This window comes from Chlamydotis macqueenii, chromosome 1 (assembly GCF_036417535.1).
Source record: "Chlamydotis macqueenii isolate bChlMac1 chromosome 1, bChlMac1.mat, whole genome shotgun sequence".
Taxonomy (NCBI): Eukaryota; Metazoa; Chordata; class Aves; order Otidiformes; family Otididae; genus Chlamydotis; species Chlamydotis macqueenii.
In genome coordinates this window covers 143,536,367-143,551,858 of record NC_141556.1, presented here as the reverse complement: position 1 = coordinate 143,551,858, position 15,492 = coordinate 143,536,367, and the positions used below count along the sequence as shown (strand labels likewise).

Here is a 15,492-nt window from a genome sequence, read left to right as displayed (position 1 = left end):
TTATTACAGACATTTCTTTCAATATTGAAATAGTACATCAGACTTGTTCATCTTAATTTTTTTTCAAAGCTATTTTTCAGGTGAATTTATATGTTGAATATTTCCAATTAATTATTTTCTATTAGTCACTTTTCTTAAAGTTCATATTTCGAAGTGTGTTCCTCAGTTCACAGGTTAACACAAAATACATTACTATTTTGAATTTCCACAACCACTTTTTCTATCTTTCAACCAGCACACTGTGTCTCTTATCCTCTGTACAGGATATTCCTATTGTACAGAAAGTTTTATTTTTTGTAGCAAGTTTGCCTGTTTAAGTTTCAAGGTAATACAGCCTGGTCTCATGACAAGCATCACATTTTTGCAGGCCCTACCTCCAAATTTCTAACAAAGTCTCATTTTTATCACCTGAAACAAAGCAATACCAAAAACCAGTCAGGTCTCTCTCAGTCTCCTTTACAGTAAAGAAAAGCACAGAAAACATTTAATTACTTTATCCTTACTTAACTACTTCCCTAATTAAAAGTACAAGTAAAGCTGATGTATGTCTGTTTTTAATATAAGTTTTTTTCTGATAGTTAAAAGAAAAAAAATCCATCGCACATCCTTAAGTACATCTAAAAAGCTCCCCGTAATTTAAATGTGCTGTAAAGGCCAGTATCAGTTCTCATTTATTTAACCAGTTTTTAAATTAAGAAAAATTGTTACTGGATTGATTTATGCAGATCCCCTCTCAGAGATCAGGAGCACAGAGGACAGCCAGGGCCAGGGCAGCGCAGATGCCAGCAAGCATCTTTGTTTTCCCTTCCACCCTTTCTGAAAGCCCACTGCAACAGTTGTGGGTGGATTCCCTGAGGGTATACAGAAGCAATTCAAATAAGTAACTCTTTAACAGCAGATGTCAGATGAAGAATATGAGCAGTCTTTCAGCTGTAACAATGCATATATATTGCCAAACTCATGAAAAATCCATCTATTTCCCCCATTGGCATCAATTCTGTTTTTGATAGATACCTTAATACATCAGTACAGACAGTTACTAGTACATAAAGTTCAGCTATCTTGTTTCTGCCTTGGGAATTTTACTGGAATCTGTAGACAAAAGTATACTACAGTAAAAGTCCAATTTAAGCTTATTTCTTCACTCCTTCCTAATTAAAGTTTTGGAGGTTTTTCTAAGGTATAAAAGGCTTTTCATGCTTTAAGAACTCTGTAAAAGCAAAGAGACTACTATTGAGCTCCTAAGACCCAATACCAAAGCACCACATTTCTGCTCTTAACTGACTCCCAACCTTCTTGGTCCTTATTCTACAGCTAGAACTCCAGCATCACATGCAGGAGAGCAGTTACTCAGATTTGATCCCTCAAATGCTAAGCCTATGTATAATTCGGTAATTTAAGCAGTGTGGGAGAAAATGGTTGACATACAAAATGTAGAACACAAAGTGGAAACTAACTGTATGGAAGGGAATGGTAAAAAAAAAAAAAAAAAAAAAAAAAAAAAAAGGCAGATAGAGCTACTTCAAGTTCTCCACTACATAATTTTAAAATGGATGGAACCATTTATTCTGATACTTCAAAAACCTTTCCAAGGCCCTGCAATATATAGATGACAAGTTACCAAAACACGAGGCTTTATCACATTCTAGCATATGTAATTAGTGTGGCAACAGCCAAGACTGACTGTAATTGAGAATAGTTCTCAAATTCTCTGTACAAGCTAACATACTACGTCTCTGGCAAATTTAGTAGCTGGCTAGGAACCTTCAAGTGTGACAGGATACATGAAAAACTTACCGTTCCCCCACCCCAAAGAGTTTTCTTTAGATAAATACTCTGTATATATTTTTATATATATACACACACACAAAGGTGCATATACATACACACTCTCCTATAGCTACCAGTTACAGATTTTTTTTTTCCCCCTTCTTCCTCTATCCATGTATCAGTTCTAGAAACCATCAACAGGAGAAGATCAGGATTCTGGTTTATCTCCACTCTTATTAGCGCCTCCTATAAAGCAATGTGATAATCCTCTGTTTTTAAAATGCATCCCCAAAGAAGGATCAGCTATGAAGTCCCTTCCCATCTGAACAGTTGCACAAAATAACTCCAAGAATACTTAAGAATACCTGTGTGATTAAGGGTCATAGGATCGCGTCCATGATTTATCAGCTTTCAGGTCTTCCCAGGCCAGAGCCACTAATTTTGCTTCTTTAATTACTCGTACACAGGAGTTAAAGAATGTGGTGTTTTGTGGTTTGTTTTTTTTTTTTAAGCTAGAGACATGATGTGTGACTCACACATTCCCAGCTCAGAAGAAGAGAACAGACTCAGAATTGTGGAACATCTATGGCACTCTGCAGAAAAGAAGCAGCAGAAGCAGCATGCCATAGTATAGAAAAAGAGCACTCACTTAGTGTTACAAAGATGAAGAAAGCCAAGCACCAGGTTAATTTGGTATAAAGGAAAGCACAGTGTCACCTGAAATACAGCCAGCGGCTTTCACTCATCTCTTCCACCGATGGAACACGGTCACCAACTCTGGTACAGTACAAGAATGCAATGTGAGTAACAAAATGCTTGTGAGATGGTAGCTTTACAGAGCTCTCTTACAAAACAAAATAAAGCAACAAAAAACCCTACCCAATCAAAACAGACAAAACACACAAGAATAAGTATTGCAGAACAATGACAAAGTGACAAAACCAATACAAATTAACAGCAGTAGCACTTTATGATTGAGATGTCCAGTAATATTCTTCACTCCTTCAGATTCAGGCTGGCAAAACACCTGTACGGATGGCAGGCTATGTTCCCCAGAAAATGAGATTCAATAGCTCTGAAGAGAGCTACTACACAGAGATGGAATCAATCTAGGACAATTCCTACCACTTCAGGCCTGCATGTGGTCTAAAAGAGAACAAGTCATTAGAGAAAGTCATGACAGAGGCCATCAATACCATCTAGTTTCAGAGCAGTCCAATACAATTCGCGTATGTACTAAATTACTCAGTTTAACTGACAATTGACTAATAATCTTTAGCATAATAAATCTCCAGTCATAGCAGAGTGTGCTTTTACTCCTTGCTTTGCCCTTTTCAGTTGTACTTCAAAAAAAGAAAAACACAAATGAAAGCACATTTGGTTTCTAGTACTTTCTATGTAAATTCCTTAGCAGCTTGCGTGGGTTTTTTTTCTCTGTTTTTCCATGAAGGCATGCTACATGAACTATATATTGCTTATGTGAAATAAAAGCCCAGATGATCAGAAATCCACAGAGGCCTCACTTTACAAAAAGCAGGTGTACACATCCTGATTGCATGCTCACATCTTGACGACCAAGTATTAAGGCTATAAGTTGAGCTATGAAGAGCATGCACTCATCTAATCCTTGAAGGCCGAAGCAAATACCAGACTTTGGTTAGACTTGTTTTGGATTAATGGTTCAATAGCTCTTCTCCCATACCAACAAACACTCCAGGTCAGAGCACACTGCTCTGAAAGGCCAACACTGAGACGACTATAATGAGTGCAGCAATTTTTTAAATACTAGCTATTTTGGAAGAGTTCAACTGTTTCTCAGAAGGTGGCTAAGGAAGAAGTTAATTCCCACCACTGTGTTTAAAAGACAAACAAACAAACCCCAAACCACAACACTCCATCACTAAAACCCCTCCAAAATCAGAAAAAGTTGTTTCAGGCTGGTTTTAGGGTGCCTTTGGGTATTCCTTTACTTGACCTAACCAAAATAATGACTCCTCACACTGCCTGCTGAGCCTTGCCAGAGCTTTGCAGTTAAACCCGTATCACCCACGTGCTCTAGATAAATCTCAACTCGGCTTCTACAGGGTCTGGGCCTTCCTCACGGTTTTTCTCTCTGGTGTGAATTGCTATGTTTCAGAGCACAAGCAGAGATAAGAAAGCATCTCCTGTGCTTACTTCCAGGCATCCAAAAGAGGAAGCAATCTCCTTCCTACCAAGGGAAAAATCCGGAGGGGTGAGGCTGGAGGTTTGGAGGCCACACTGCACCTCCATTAAGAGAGATTCAAGATTGATGATGAGAAACTAGAGATAGGGAAAGGAGGAGGAAGACAGGAGGAACTAGATAGTGAAAGACAATTGGAGAAAACAGTGCAGAAAAAGATATGGTGAAAGGAAAAAACCCACAACAGAGGACAAGGGACAGTGCCTGTGTTTGTGCTTCTGCCTTTCAAGGGCAGCAGAGAGCAGCTAAAGGGCAGTGAAGTGAAGGATCTAAGTTGTAGACTAACGGAAACAGGCTGCAAAACAGAAGGATGTGACCTCTTATCAGACATTCCCCACCCCAGTCCTGAACATAACACAAGGCTGGATCCCAACGTCAACACTGGCCTCCTGCCATCGCAGCACACTGAGGCACGGTATTTAAGAAATGCACTTTTTATTGTTGGACCACCCTGGGTAAGATAATAGAGTATAACTTGAGACTGTCACCAAGCTATCAGTTTTACCACCATCCCAGATAGGTAGGTAGTTCACACAGCAGCTATGTGAGAGTTAGTGTTTCCAGATTTCTTTTTCAGTTTACTCATTTAAAAAGGAAAAAAAGTCACTAGATTAAAAAGCTCTTTAAAAGATTTTATTTGCAAAGTCAAACATAAGACAGTAAATATCTAAGTTGGCATTATCTGTGCAAACTTTTAACTTTTCTGGTAGAAAGGTATCTAAAATATTTTAAATTGAAAGATATAATGCTCACATTTAAGATGAAGAAAAAGGTTGCTAAGTATAATTACTTCCCTAAAATAATTGCAAATTATAACTAAAATTACTTCATTAAAATCATCACAAACTTCCTCATTTGAAGCAGTTTATGAAGGAGAGGAAGACATTAATCTACGCGTTGCTTCATTCAACATGAAAAGAACCAGGTCAATAACCTCTAATGAAAAACAGAAAAAACATTATTTTGCAATACAAATGCTAGGAGTTCCCTTTTTTCCTGCGACAGATAAATGAAATAAGTCAGCTACTTTTCTGAAAACAGGAACTTTGCCAGTGGTTTTGATTTACAGGGCTCTTGAGTTTGCTGAAATTGTTAAAACTTCTGGCAGGAAATTGTTTCTTTATTTTAGTCTCAAAGTATGAGACTATATTTTTAATATCCAAATCATGCTTTAGTTTCTAAGAAAAAAAAAAAAAATCTACTCCCAGTTTTCTAGGAGTAACTGTTTACCACTCACATGCTTGAATACATCTGTCTCACTGATAGACAGCCAAGAAATTCAAACACATGAGATCATGGCTTTAACTCCAGTTTCTGGTGTTAATTTTTAACTTGCTCAGCATCAAGTGGCAGAAACCAAAAGCATCTAAAAATATCATTATGTTTTACTTGGATTTTTTTTGTTATGATCTCACTTTTCCAACCAATTAAGCAGTAAACTAAAGTTAAGTCTCTGCTACAAACCATAGATTCTCTGTGCTTCACTGTACATTTAAGCCTGATCAGCAGCCCCTGGTACGCTGGTAACATATCCTATCTGGAAAGATACCTGCTCTTCTGATTACTTGAGACATTCAGAACAGAGCAGGGGAGACAGAGAGCGTTTTTGCCTATTTTCCTCCTTATGCTGCTTTTTACTATATCAAAACTTAATTTTCATGTTAGCCTCTCCCTCCTTGGCCTATATTTAATATATTTCACATCATGGGAGAGACGGGACCACCAGAAATAAAGAACAAAGCACACATCCCAATGGCCATGCAATTAATAGTGCAGCCAGAGGCACATATCTCTGCCTCTCACCCACAGCAAACCAATCCTGGATCCTTGTGCAGGCACTGTCCCATGCATGCACACAACTGCCTCCCACAAATGTAGCGATATCAAGCCAGCCTTAAAGTCTCAGCTGGAGTCAACTCTCTGGTACTCTGTTCTACTTATTGTGCAGCTACCACCTTAAGACTCCTTGATGTTGATATCTGTCTTAGATCTTCTGACCTGCCCAATACAACTGACATGGACCTGCAGTTCCTCAGCTCAGCCCATTGCAGCCCACAGAAACTACTGAAGGGGCCACCCAGAAACCCCACTAACGGGCAGCCCAGTACTCGCAGGATTACAGTAGTGCCACCCTGCCACCCAACAACCAGGCAAACAAAACCAGTCCAAAGGGTCAGCCAGCCTGGTCAACTCTTCGGTAAAGACCTCTCTTTTCTTCTTGTCGCCACCACACTGCAGCGAGGCCAGCTGCTTCGTGAGGACTTTGGAATGGCTGACTGGCTTTCCACCATTCCTTTCGTGAATGCCAAAGTCAACAAGGACACAACTGTTGTGAACTTCATATGAGAGCTGGATTTTTAGGAGTTCACAAATTCTGACATTTATGTCCAACATACAAGTGTCATTGGTTTCCTGTGTTCCTTCATTCACTTAATCTAGGAAGCCAACCACCTTTTCTCTTTTAACCTCTTTTCTGCTAAAGAATCCTTTATGGGAGGACTACTTATTTCCAGTCTCTTGCAATCTAACCTAATGGGGAAGTGCCAGGGCTCAGAAAGCATCCAAAGCCACCCAGGGACAAGTTTTCTACTGCACAGCCTCAGGATTACATCAGCGCTATACACTGTGCTGCTAGGTAAGGCACTGGGACAGCATCTCATCTTCATCTCCTCCTGTTTCTTCCACTGGGTAGAAAGGGATGGAAAAGAGAAAAGCTTATTTCTAAAAGTCAGCTGGAAACTAATTTATCCCGTTCCTAAATCTGTAAGGTCAGACAGGACTCCGCTTTCCAGCAGAACGGTCTCTATCAGAGGGTGCTTTACCAGCACTGCTCCCAATTCTCGATCAGCTACACACGGCTGCCACCTCCTGGCACAAATCTGATTTTACGTGGTCCCAAGGAGTACAGTCTCCATCACTGCTTAATAAAGCACTGCCTATCAAGGCAGCTGTAAGCAGACCCATGCAGTTCTTTAAAATGTTTCCTATGTAGAGTTCCCGTGTTTTCATCATATCCTTCCCTTAATAGTAAAGTTAACTTACTTTCTGTCAGCCATGCCAAACAAATGAGTTAAAATTACTGCTTACTAGCAAGGGTGGGTAAATCTCCCGAAAACTACAGCTAAACACTCAAAACAATGGTTTGGCCAACTGTCTTTTGGCAGCTACTCCTCTAGGAATGGTATCATAGCCTTTCCAGCTGTTCTGCCTTGTTGGCCACATTAATGATTTTTGCAAGTATAGCAACAGGCAGGCCTGGAATGGACATGGTGTTAGCCCTTTCTCCCTTCAGGAGCAACTCATCAGCCAGGCTCACGGAATCTCATTGCTGAGCCAGATTAGCCCTGCTAAAGGTGCCTAAAGGAAAGCCGCACATGGTACCTATCCCAGGTATCTTGTTAAGATTGAGGCATTATGCAGCTCTCACATAGCAGCAGAAACCAGTCAGGCTGAGCTTAGAAATATTATTATAATGTGGTAATGGTAATAGTTTCACCCAAGATTGTTTTTTCCTATCCTATCACAAAACAGTGGGAGACAAATTCTGGCTAACACAATTAGAAAGTAAGATGGAGTAAACTTTCAAGTGCCAAAAAGCATGAATACTTTATAGATGAAAAATGCACTGAAGAGTTTGTATAGTGTGTATTGTTTTAATGACATTCTATTTACCTTTACCCTCCTCCCAACTGCCAATGCTTTCACAGAATGACATATATGGTCTTTAACAATGATTGATTCACTGTTCTCCAGCACAGCATCCTCAAACATGAATGTACTTGCAGCCCTGAAGTACCACATACGGGCCAGGATTTCCAGACAAATGGCTATAATCATACTGCTTATTCATTTTCATACGTCTTCTCAAAACGGGAGGAAACACACCCAGAAGACTAGGAGGATCTCATTTATCCCAGTTGTTTAGGTAAAGTCAGGTTTGTTTGGATAGATGTTTAAAGTGCATTCAGTTCAGCACCCCCCATTAAAGACTCCATTTAACTTTAAACACAGAACAGGGCCATTACCAAGAGCAAGACAACAGAAGTGTCTTTATATAAGAGGAAGAGAATTTGATATGAGCCTAGATAGGCTAATTATTTATTTTCAATATAGGAGCTACTGTATCATGTAGCACTCTTCCATGTCTTACTGGGTTGACAAGGATCTAGCTATGTATTTGCAGAACATCGGAGAGCTTTAGGCTGAATCCCAGCAGCATCAGTACATTTTATTTACCAGCCTCCACTATCACCTTCCTCTATAAAACACAATGTTCTAAACACCTAGAACACCTCTAGCAAGTATCAAGTAAGTTGTGTGGGGCTATTCTCAATTGGTACATTTGTCATTTGAGGAGTAATGTTACCCTAGCATACAGTTGCACACTGACCTGATATTCAGCCATGACAGCATGGGAGTTGTACCTCCACCGACAATCCACACAGTGAAAAAGACGATGAGGAGGGTTGTTGAGAACATCATTTGATGAGAGTAGGTAGCTGTATCGCGTATAGCCAGAGCAAATGCCATGGCTCCCCTGAGACCTATGTGAAAGAATGAAATAGCAGAGCTTCAGAAGTGCCACCATGCCACAGCATCTTTTGTTGCTCCTTCCCTGCCACACAGGCACAAAGTGACAGGCAGAAAGCACTGGGCTCTGTCGAGTTTTAATTCCCTCAGTTTCCCTGATAAATTATGCCCTGGTAGTATTCTGTAACTTACAGAACCCACAAGTGCTAAGAAAAGGCGTAAATATTTCCAGAAACCAACAGGAAAGAAATGCAGAAACAAACAAGTTGTGCACAACAGCAAAACATATTACAGAAAACAAGCAGCTCCTTGAATCCAAATAAAAAAGCACTTTTCCAGTTGATTCCATAACTGAAACGTGAGTTCTTGATATGAAATTTTTATCAGCTGGAAAAATGTTCTAGTTAATAACATGCACACAGGCAGAATACGTCCCACATCCACCTCCCATCCCATGTCCCCAGTTATGAAACTTTACTAGCAAGAGCAAGCTATAGCATTTGGCCATCTGCAGACTTATGTAGTAGGGGAATCACAGAATCACAGGATGGTTAAGGTTGGAAGGGATCTTCGGAGGTCACTGGGTCCAACTCTTCTGCTCAAGAAGGGCCACCAGTACAGGCTGTCCAGGACCACATCAGGACAGCTTTTGAATATCCCCAAGGATGGAGATGTGACCACCTCTCTGGGCAATCTGTGCAAGTGCTTGGACACAGTAAAAAAGTCTTTTCTGATGTTCAGGGGGAAGCTCCTGTGTTTCAGTTTGTGCCCATTGCTTCTGATCCTGTCACTGGGCACCACTGAAGATAGCCTGTCTCCCTCTTCTTTACACTCTCTTGTGTAAAGAGGTATCCTGGCGCTTCTTGAGGATGTACATGTTTATACAGGCACAGACTCCAGGATTTGCTTTAAATGAAAAAATTGAAGTTATCTGTGTGACAGAAATCACAAAGGAGTTTAAGTCAAATACCTTGCTCTCTCCAACTAAGTGGGAGAGGGCACCTATAAATATGTCTCAATTTTCTCGACAGATATCTGTTCCTGCAAAATGTGTACATCTTCTCAGCTAGAAATAACTTTCTGGAAAAGACACATCCCAAACCCCTCATCCCCTTCAGATGCATTTCAAATGAAAATAACTCTGTTCTCAACATGAGGTGACTGCTTGCTGCCAGCAGCTGATATTTCAAGACGTCAGTCTTCCCAGACATGACACACTTTCTGTAAAGGTTGAAAGATACATGAGGGCACACTGCAACACCAATAAGTCTTCTATTCAGGAAGCATGCATGTGGATTGTAAGAGGAGAAGGTAGTACTATAAACTGCTTATGAGTTAAAAATAAGATTTTTTTTTTTGCTTTACAAAACATTTTTGCTTTTACCTGAAAACATCATCATGTGCTGAAAGCTCCAGCTAATCTTATGTCTTCTGCCCAGATTCAACAAGAAGGAGAGAGGGTAGATGTGTGCAGCTCTGCCCAAAAAGATTGCAATCTGTTCACAGCTGAGCGTTAAGGATTTCACTTTCCTGCGGTATGCACTCTTGGGTACCTGGCTCTAACATGAAGCTTCTGTTTTAGTGAGAGGTTTATATCACGATATCAAGTGTTCTTGTTATTTCCTTCTATATAAAACAGACTTTCACCAATTATGCACATAAAGAATGCACTGCACGGAATGCAAATTTTAACTAATATAACCAAGTCTCTTAATACATAGTGAAATTATACCTAGTATTAAAATTACCAGTTTTACAAATGAAGACTTTACTTGAAAAATTCACACTTTAAACAATTATCACCACCATCATTTGATTATGCCTTTCAAACCAACAGAAATGCAGTCCTATGTACAGGAGGAAAACCAACATTAGACCAGCAAGTGGCCACTCCATTATGGTTCCTGCACAGGCAAAAACTCCTACTGGCTGGCAAGCACTTAAGAGTACAGAGTTACTAAGATGATAAATCAAAAAAAAAAAAAAAAAAAAAACAAAAAACCACACTTGTCAGCACAAGAATGAAGTTCAAAAAGAGTAGTCAAAAGGTATTGCAGAAATTCATTCCAGTAGGTGGGAAGCTCCTTCTCTCCCTTACTGTGGTGTAAAACATCCAGAGGTTCCAGTGAAGAAGCAGAAAGCTGAATACACCCTCCACCATCTAAGGAGCACTTTGGGACAAACTAGAGTGATGTTCTGAAATCCTATAAAACACAAGCCCACAAACCAGAAGCCCACCAAACACCGATCATTTGCTGCTGGAATAACAACATTGGAAGAACAAAACAGCTCTCATATGGAAAAGAAATAAAACTATGTAAGAGCTATAGACACCACTGGGTTGTTGCCATAGCTAAAGTAAAGCAATGCTGTCTGCAGGAAATTATGTCTCTAAGAAAATAAGATTTCCGTTATTACTTTGTAAGAAGCTTCATGTAATTATTCCAAACAACTTTTAGAGCAGGCCTCTTGAGGACTGCAGAAATCAGACATCGTACGCCATGACAGAAAGACTGGCTAGGATTTTGTCAGTGACACTGAGGTTTTAGGTCTGCCTTTGCAGTCCCGTCTTTCTCTTTCAACAGCTAATAATGCCTCTACATTTCACTCCTGTGAGGTGTTAACTCAATGGGAACAGTAGCTGTTGGGGCAAAATGTGGGTGCTAGTACCAGCTGCCCTCCTCACAAAGGTGTAAAAACACTCAAAACGCAACAGATGTTAAGTGCAGTGGTAGAAAAAGATATGAAAAACATAATAAAAGGTAAGCGGGTGGGAAGAGAAAGGAACAAAATAAATTCTGAAAACAAACTCAAGACAGATTATGTAACCTGAGAGAGGACAGAAGACCATAGCAAACACTAAAAACTACAATGTTCAAGTATACCAGATGCAACTACTCTGTTCATGTCTTTATCTGATGGCTGCAGGGCTCTGGAGCATTTTTTAGGTCAGAAGAACAGATGTGAGGAGATATAGGAGAAAATTTATCACTGTTTCAGAAAAAAAAAGTAAATGGCCAAACGAAAATAAAGACAAACGTGATAAATCCCTAGAAGCAGTACAGAGATAACAGAAAACAGTGGTAAGAGGAGGAGAAAAGATACATTCTGGATTAGGCCATCTTTAACTGCCTTTTTATTGGGTTTTATCTCATTGCCGATAGCCCTACTCCTGCAGCAGGCAGAGAGAAATCAAGACTGCAATACTATTTCCCATTGCTCCATATACACTTTCAATTGCTCTGAACTTTCAAGCAGCCAGGAACATAGTGAAGAAATAGGCATATAAGCTATTTCAACAGGGGTGGAGTGCGAAGAGGAATCTAGTGATTCGCCAGCTTACATGAACATGACTACTACAAAAGTGTTTAGTTCTGGGGAATTTGAGGGCTAGGTACCAAGTCAGCCAGGGACAACGGATACTCACTTCCAAAACCAGCACCCTTCAGCAGTGTGTACCCTTCATGTTATAGTCTGCACCACAGCTCAGTTCCTTCCTCCCCCCATCACCTGAGAACTTGAGCTCTACCTTTGGGGCATTGCTCAAAGGTACTCTGTTAGCCCACAATCCTTTTTATTTGCTTGAAGTTTGCTTGTTTTCTTCAAGGGACCATTGAAAGCAAAGAGAAAAATTAATCCTTTCTAGGCCCCCAAAGTTCAAATACAAGAGCAACACAAGCACTGCTGTCTGTCAATAGCCAAGTCACACAGTAAAGCATATTCATTTATCTATCAAAATTATATGACTTCCGGCACTTGCTCAGGTGCAGAGCCAACAACTGGCCTTAGGGATTTGATGTAAGGGGTAATCAAAGATTGTTCTCAAAATTCTTGTGCTTGCAAGACACAAGAGGGAAACTCAAGCCAGCTGCCATCCTCTATTTGGTAAAGCCAACAGACACCATAAGTTTTCAGGCACATAAGACAGAGAAGCCTCACACAAAGCGAAAAAGGATACAAAAGCTCCGATGATGAAAATTGGGCTGAATATGTGTTTCTGGAAAGTAAACAGTGCCAAACCCATATAAGAAAATATGAAGTTCTCTGCCAGGAAGTGCAATACCTCAAAGAGCTAGGGAGAAAACAGTCACATGTTAATGGCCAAGCAATAAAGCTGCTTTTCAAAAGAAATAGTACACAGAATATTACAGCAATGCCGAGTACAAAAGCTGAAAAATAGTCTTGCCTGCTTAGTGCGACTTCTTGATTCAACTGACAAATTATTGTATGTATAATGCGCCTGGGTAATTCCACAGAAGAGGACAGCCACCACACCTGTGAACAGAATCACATGTAAAAATCAGCCTGTTTACTGTGTGAGCTCAACACATTTACCCTTCTCAAGTTCTATTACATTTATACATCATCCTTAACCTTGATATTTTATGAACCTTATTTTCAACTGAGTGAGATTTCAGGCTGGAAAAAGCCACAGAGTTTAAAAGCCACACAGTGAGCTGCACCTTCAATGGCATTGCACAGGACTTAAAAGGAGGAAAAAAAAAAAAAAAAAAAAAAAAGCATAAAGCACCAACATCATGTTTCTCATTGGAAGGTTTCAATGAGAAAGTGGAAACAGGGCTGCTAAGACAGACAGGACTTCTGTCTCCATATGCTGGAATCCCAACAACTCACCAGTAAATCCACAAGCTTCCGCGAGCAAGAAGGTGCTCCAGGACATCAAGAAGAAGAGAGCCGTTTCCAGCAGGGGGAAGCAGTGCAACTTGGTAAACTTCGTCACGTTAAGTCATTGGTTAAGGGATCAAAAAAATACACCCACGGGTCTTTTGGCTGCTCTGCATCCAGTATTTATGAAAAACACTTTCATGCACTAACAACCAATGCTAGTCTGAGAACAAAATACTTTCAGTGCTGAAAACACCAATTCCATCACATCAAGACAAACTTCAGAATCAAGGTTTCCCCTTGCAACAGTCATCAGTTTTGCGTATTTTTGCTGTATATGCACAGCATAACTGTGGCTCTACCCCTCTGAGGTAATATCTTACCCTATGCCACATTTCCATACACAGGGTCAGCAGGGGAGGGATATATACCTGATGTTCCTTCTAGATTGTGTGTCTTGTTTTTTCTGTGGGATTTTTTTTTTGTTTGTTTTGTTTGGAGCTTGGTGTTCCCCCCTCCAATAAAGATATCTCCCCATCTTTAAATAAAGCATTAAATACATTCAGAATCACTTAATTCGCAGGGCTGTTCTTGACTACAGCAACCCTAAGATGAAGTAGATTTATCAGAATTTTTCTGCTCAGACTTGTTGACAAGCCTTCTTCGGCAAGCGTAGCTACTTCTGTACTTTTGAAGCAAAACAGAAATCTTGCCTACAACAAAATATATTTCCTCTCCTTGTGTTGATGTATTTTAGAGTAAAAGCCAACTCAGTTAGACCAGTTCAGTCTTTCCATGGGAAGAACAAACAAGTTCAGCTTCCAGAGGTGAGCAAAACCCGAGGAACATCAAACACACGCTGAATTAATAGTTCATACAGCTACTGAAAAAGTGCAACAGATTTCAGTAGTGTTAAATATAGCTCTTCACATACTACAAAAGCATTGTTCACATACTCATAGAATTTTGAGGTTCTTTTTCCTCACCACTGTTCTGGCAGCAGGTAAACACTGAACAGCTCATTGTACCTGAGGTGCAGACAGCTATGCACAAAGCTACTAGAAGACACAGAAAGAAACCGTGTGCTAACAGGAGTGGTAGAGAGATCCCTGGTCTTTCTGAAAGCTGACAACTAGCACAATCTCCTCTGAAATCCAAGTAGGAGGACAGCAAGGACACTTGAAACAGTAAGGTGGTAGCACTCTCCTCTGCTCATATGAAGGCAATCGGTACCTTAATGGACACATCAAGGCTGCACCATCATCCACCATTGCTCTCCACACGTAAAATACAGCTGCATCCCGGGCTCTCTGCAGCACTACACAATCTAAAGCTAATGGCAGCACTGCTACTTGGGGAGTCACAGCTCAGTAAGGGATATGAGTCTTAAAAGCAATGAGCAGCACTGCTTTTTAGAAGGAAATTCACAGGTCCTGGGACATCTGGGGCTCACAGCACTCAACTGCCTCTGCAAGCAGCAGTCAGGTAGCCCAAAAGACTCAGCAGAAACAGTCTCCTGTGGGCTTAATCACAGAGTACAGCATTCACAACAAGCCACAAGTGATTAACATTAGAGGCAAACAGCCGGCAGCATTTTAACAGCAGCCTGGTTAGGATGAAGCAATCCAGAGGCCAGCCACCACTCCTCACCCACACCTACCTTCTTGTTGGCAATCTCTGACTTGGAGGAGGGCAAGGGCTCTGAAACACACACTCTCCAGCCACACCTTCATCTGCAATCCTGCTTTGTCAGAGGGCTGCACTCTAAATAAAAGCCCAAACCATCATTTTTTTTTCTCTCTCTCTCTCCACGACAGTTGACATTACACCAAACACAAAACTCAGCATTTTTTTTAAACAGCTGTTATTCTCCACACAGTCACTATCCTTATAAACCATCTCTCTCAGACTTTTGAGGATGTACTGTTACACTAAGCTAGATTTCTTTTCCCCCTCCGAAACAGACCCACTTTGTAACATCATGCTTCTGAAGCAGCAACATCCACCAGAGCAACAACTTGAACCTGTCTTCACACAGAGCACTCATAATTCCACCACAGGTTTATCCTAGGGCCTGGCTCAAGAGGCGTTCATGTATGCTTGGGAAACTCGACAGCCACAGTCACTCCACAGGAAAGGAAGAGGTTGAACCTTGTTCCCCTGAAGTTAGGCAATGGCCCTTGTCAGAACAGATTCCTTGTTTCCAATCTTTTCTGGCAGCTTTGTGAATCAAACTCTTTATTCCCCTTGCCATTATTGTAAGCAGCCATACCAAAACATTTCATTAAATCTGAAATGAAAACCTGTGCTCTTCATTCTGGAGGAAAAGGAGGGTGAGATAAAGG

General features: G+C 40.5%; 1 protein-coding gene across 2 annotated transcripts in view; it reads right to left on the bottom strand.

The window, feature by feature from the left end:
- The window catches only part of SLC9A7 (solute carrier family 9 member A7), a 72,267-nt gene that overhangs the window by 16,269 nt on the left and 40,506 nt on the right, over positions 1 to 15,492 (bottom strand). Inside the window, exons 8-13 of one of the 2 annotated variants that reach the window (XM_086768828.1) lie at positions 13,157 to 13,262; positions 12,708 to 12,796; positions 12,480 to 12,593; positions 9,906 to 10,017; positions 8,382 to 8,535; positions 2,488 to 2,547 (exon numbers count right to left, since the gene is read on the bottom strand). In XM_086768828.1, coding sequence (XP_086624954.1) covers positions 2,488 to 2,547; positions 8,382 to 8,535; positions 9,906 to 10,017; positions 12,480 to 12,593; positions 12,708 to 12,796; positions 13,157 to 13,262 — 635 coding nt within the window. The remainder of the gene's footprint in view (positions 1 to 2,487; positions 2,548 to 8,381; positions 8,536 to 9,905; positions 10,018 to 12,479; positions 12,594 to 12,707; positions 12,797 to 13,156; positions 13,263 to 15,492) is intronic. The other variant, XM_086768836.1, reaches the window with a different exon arrangement.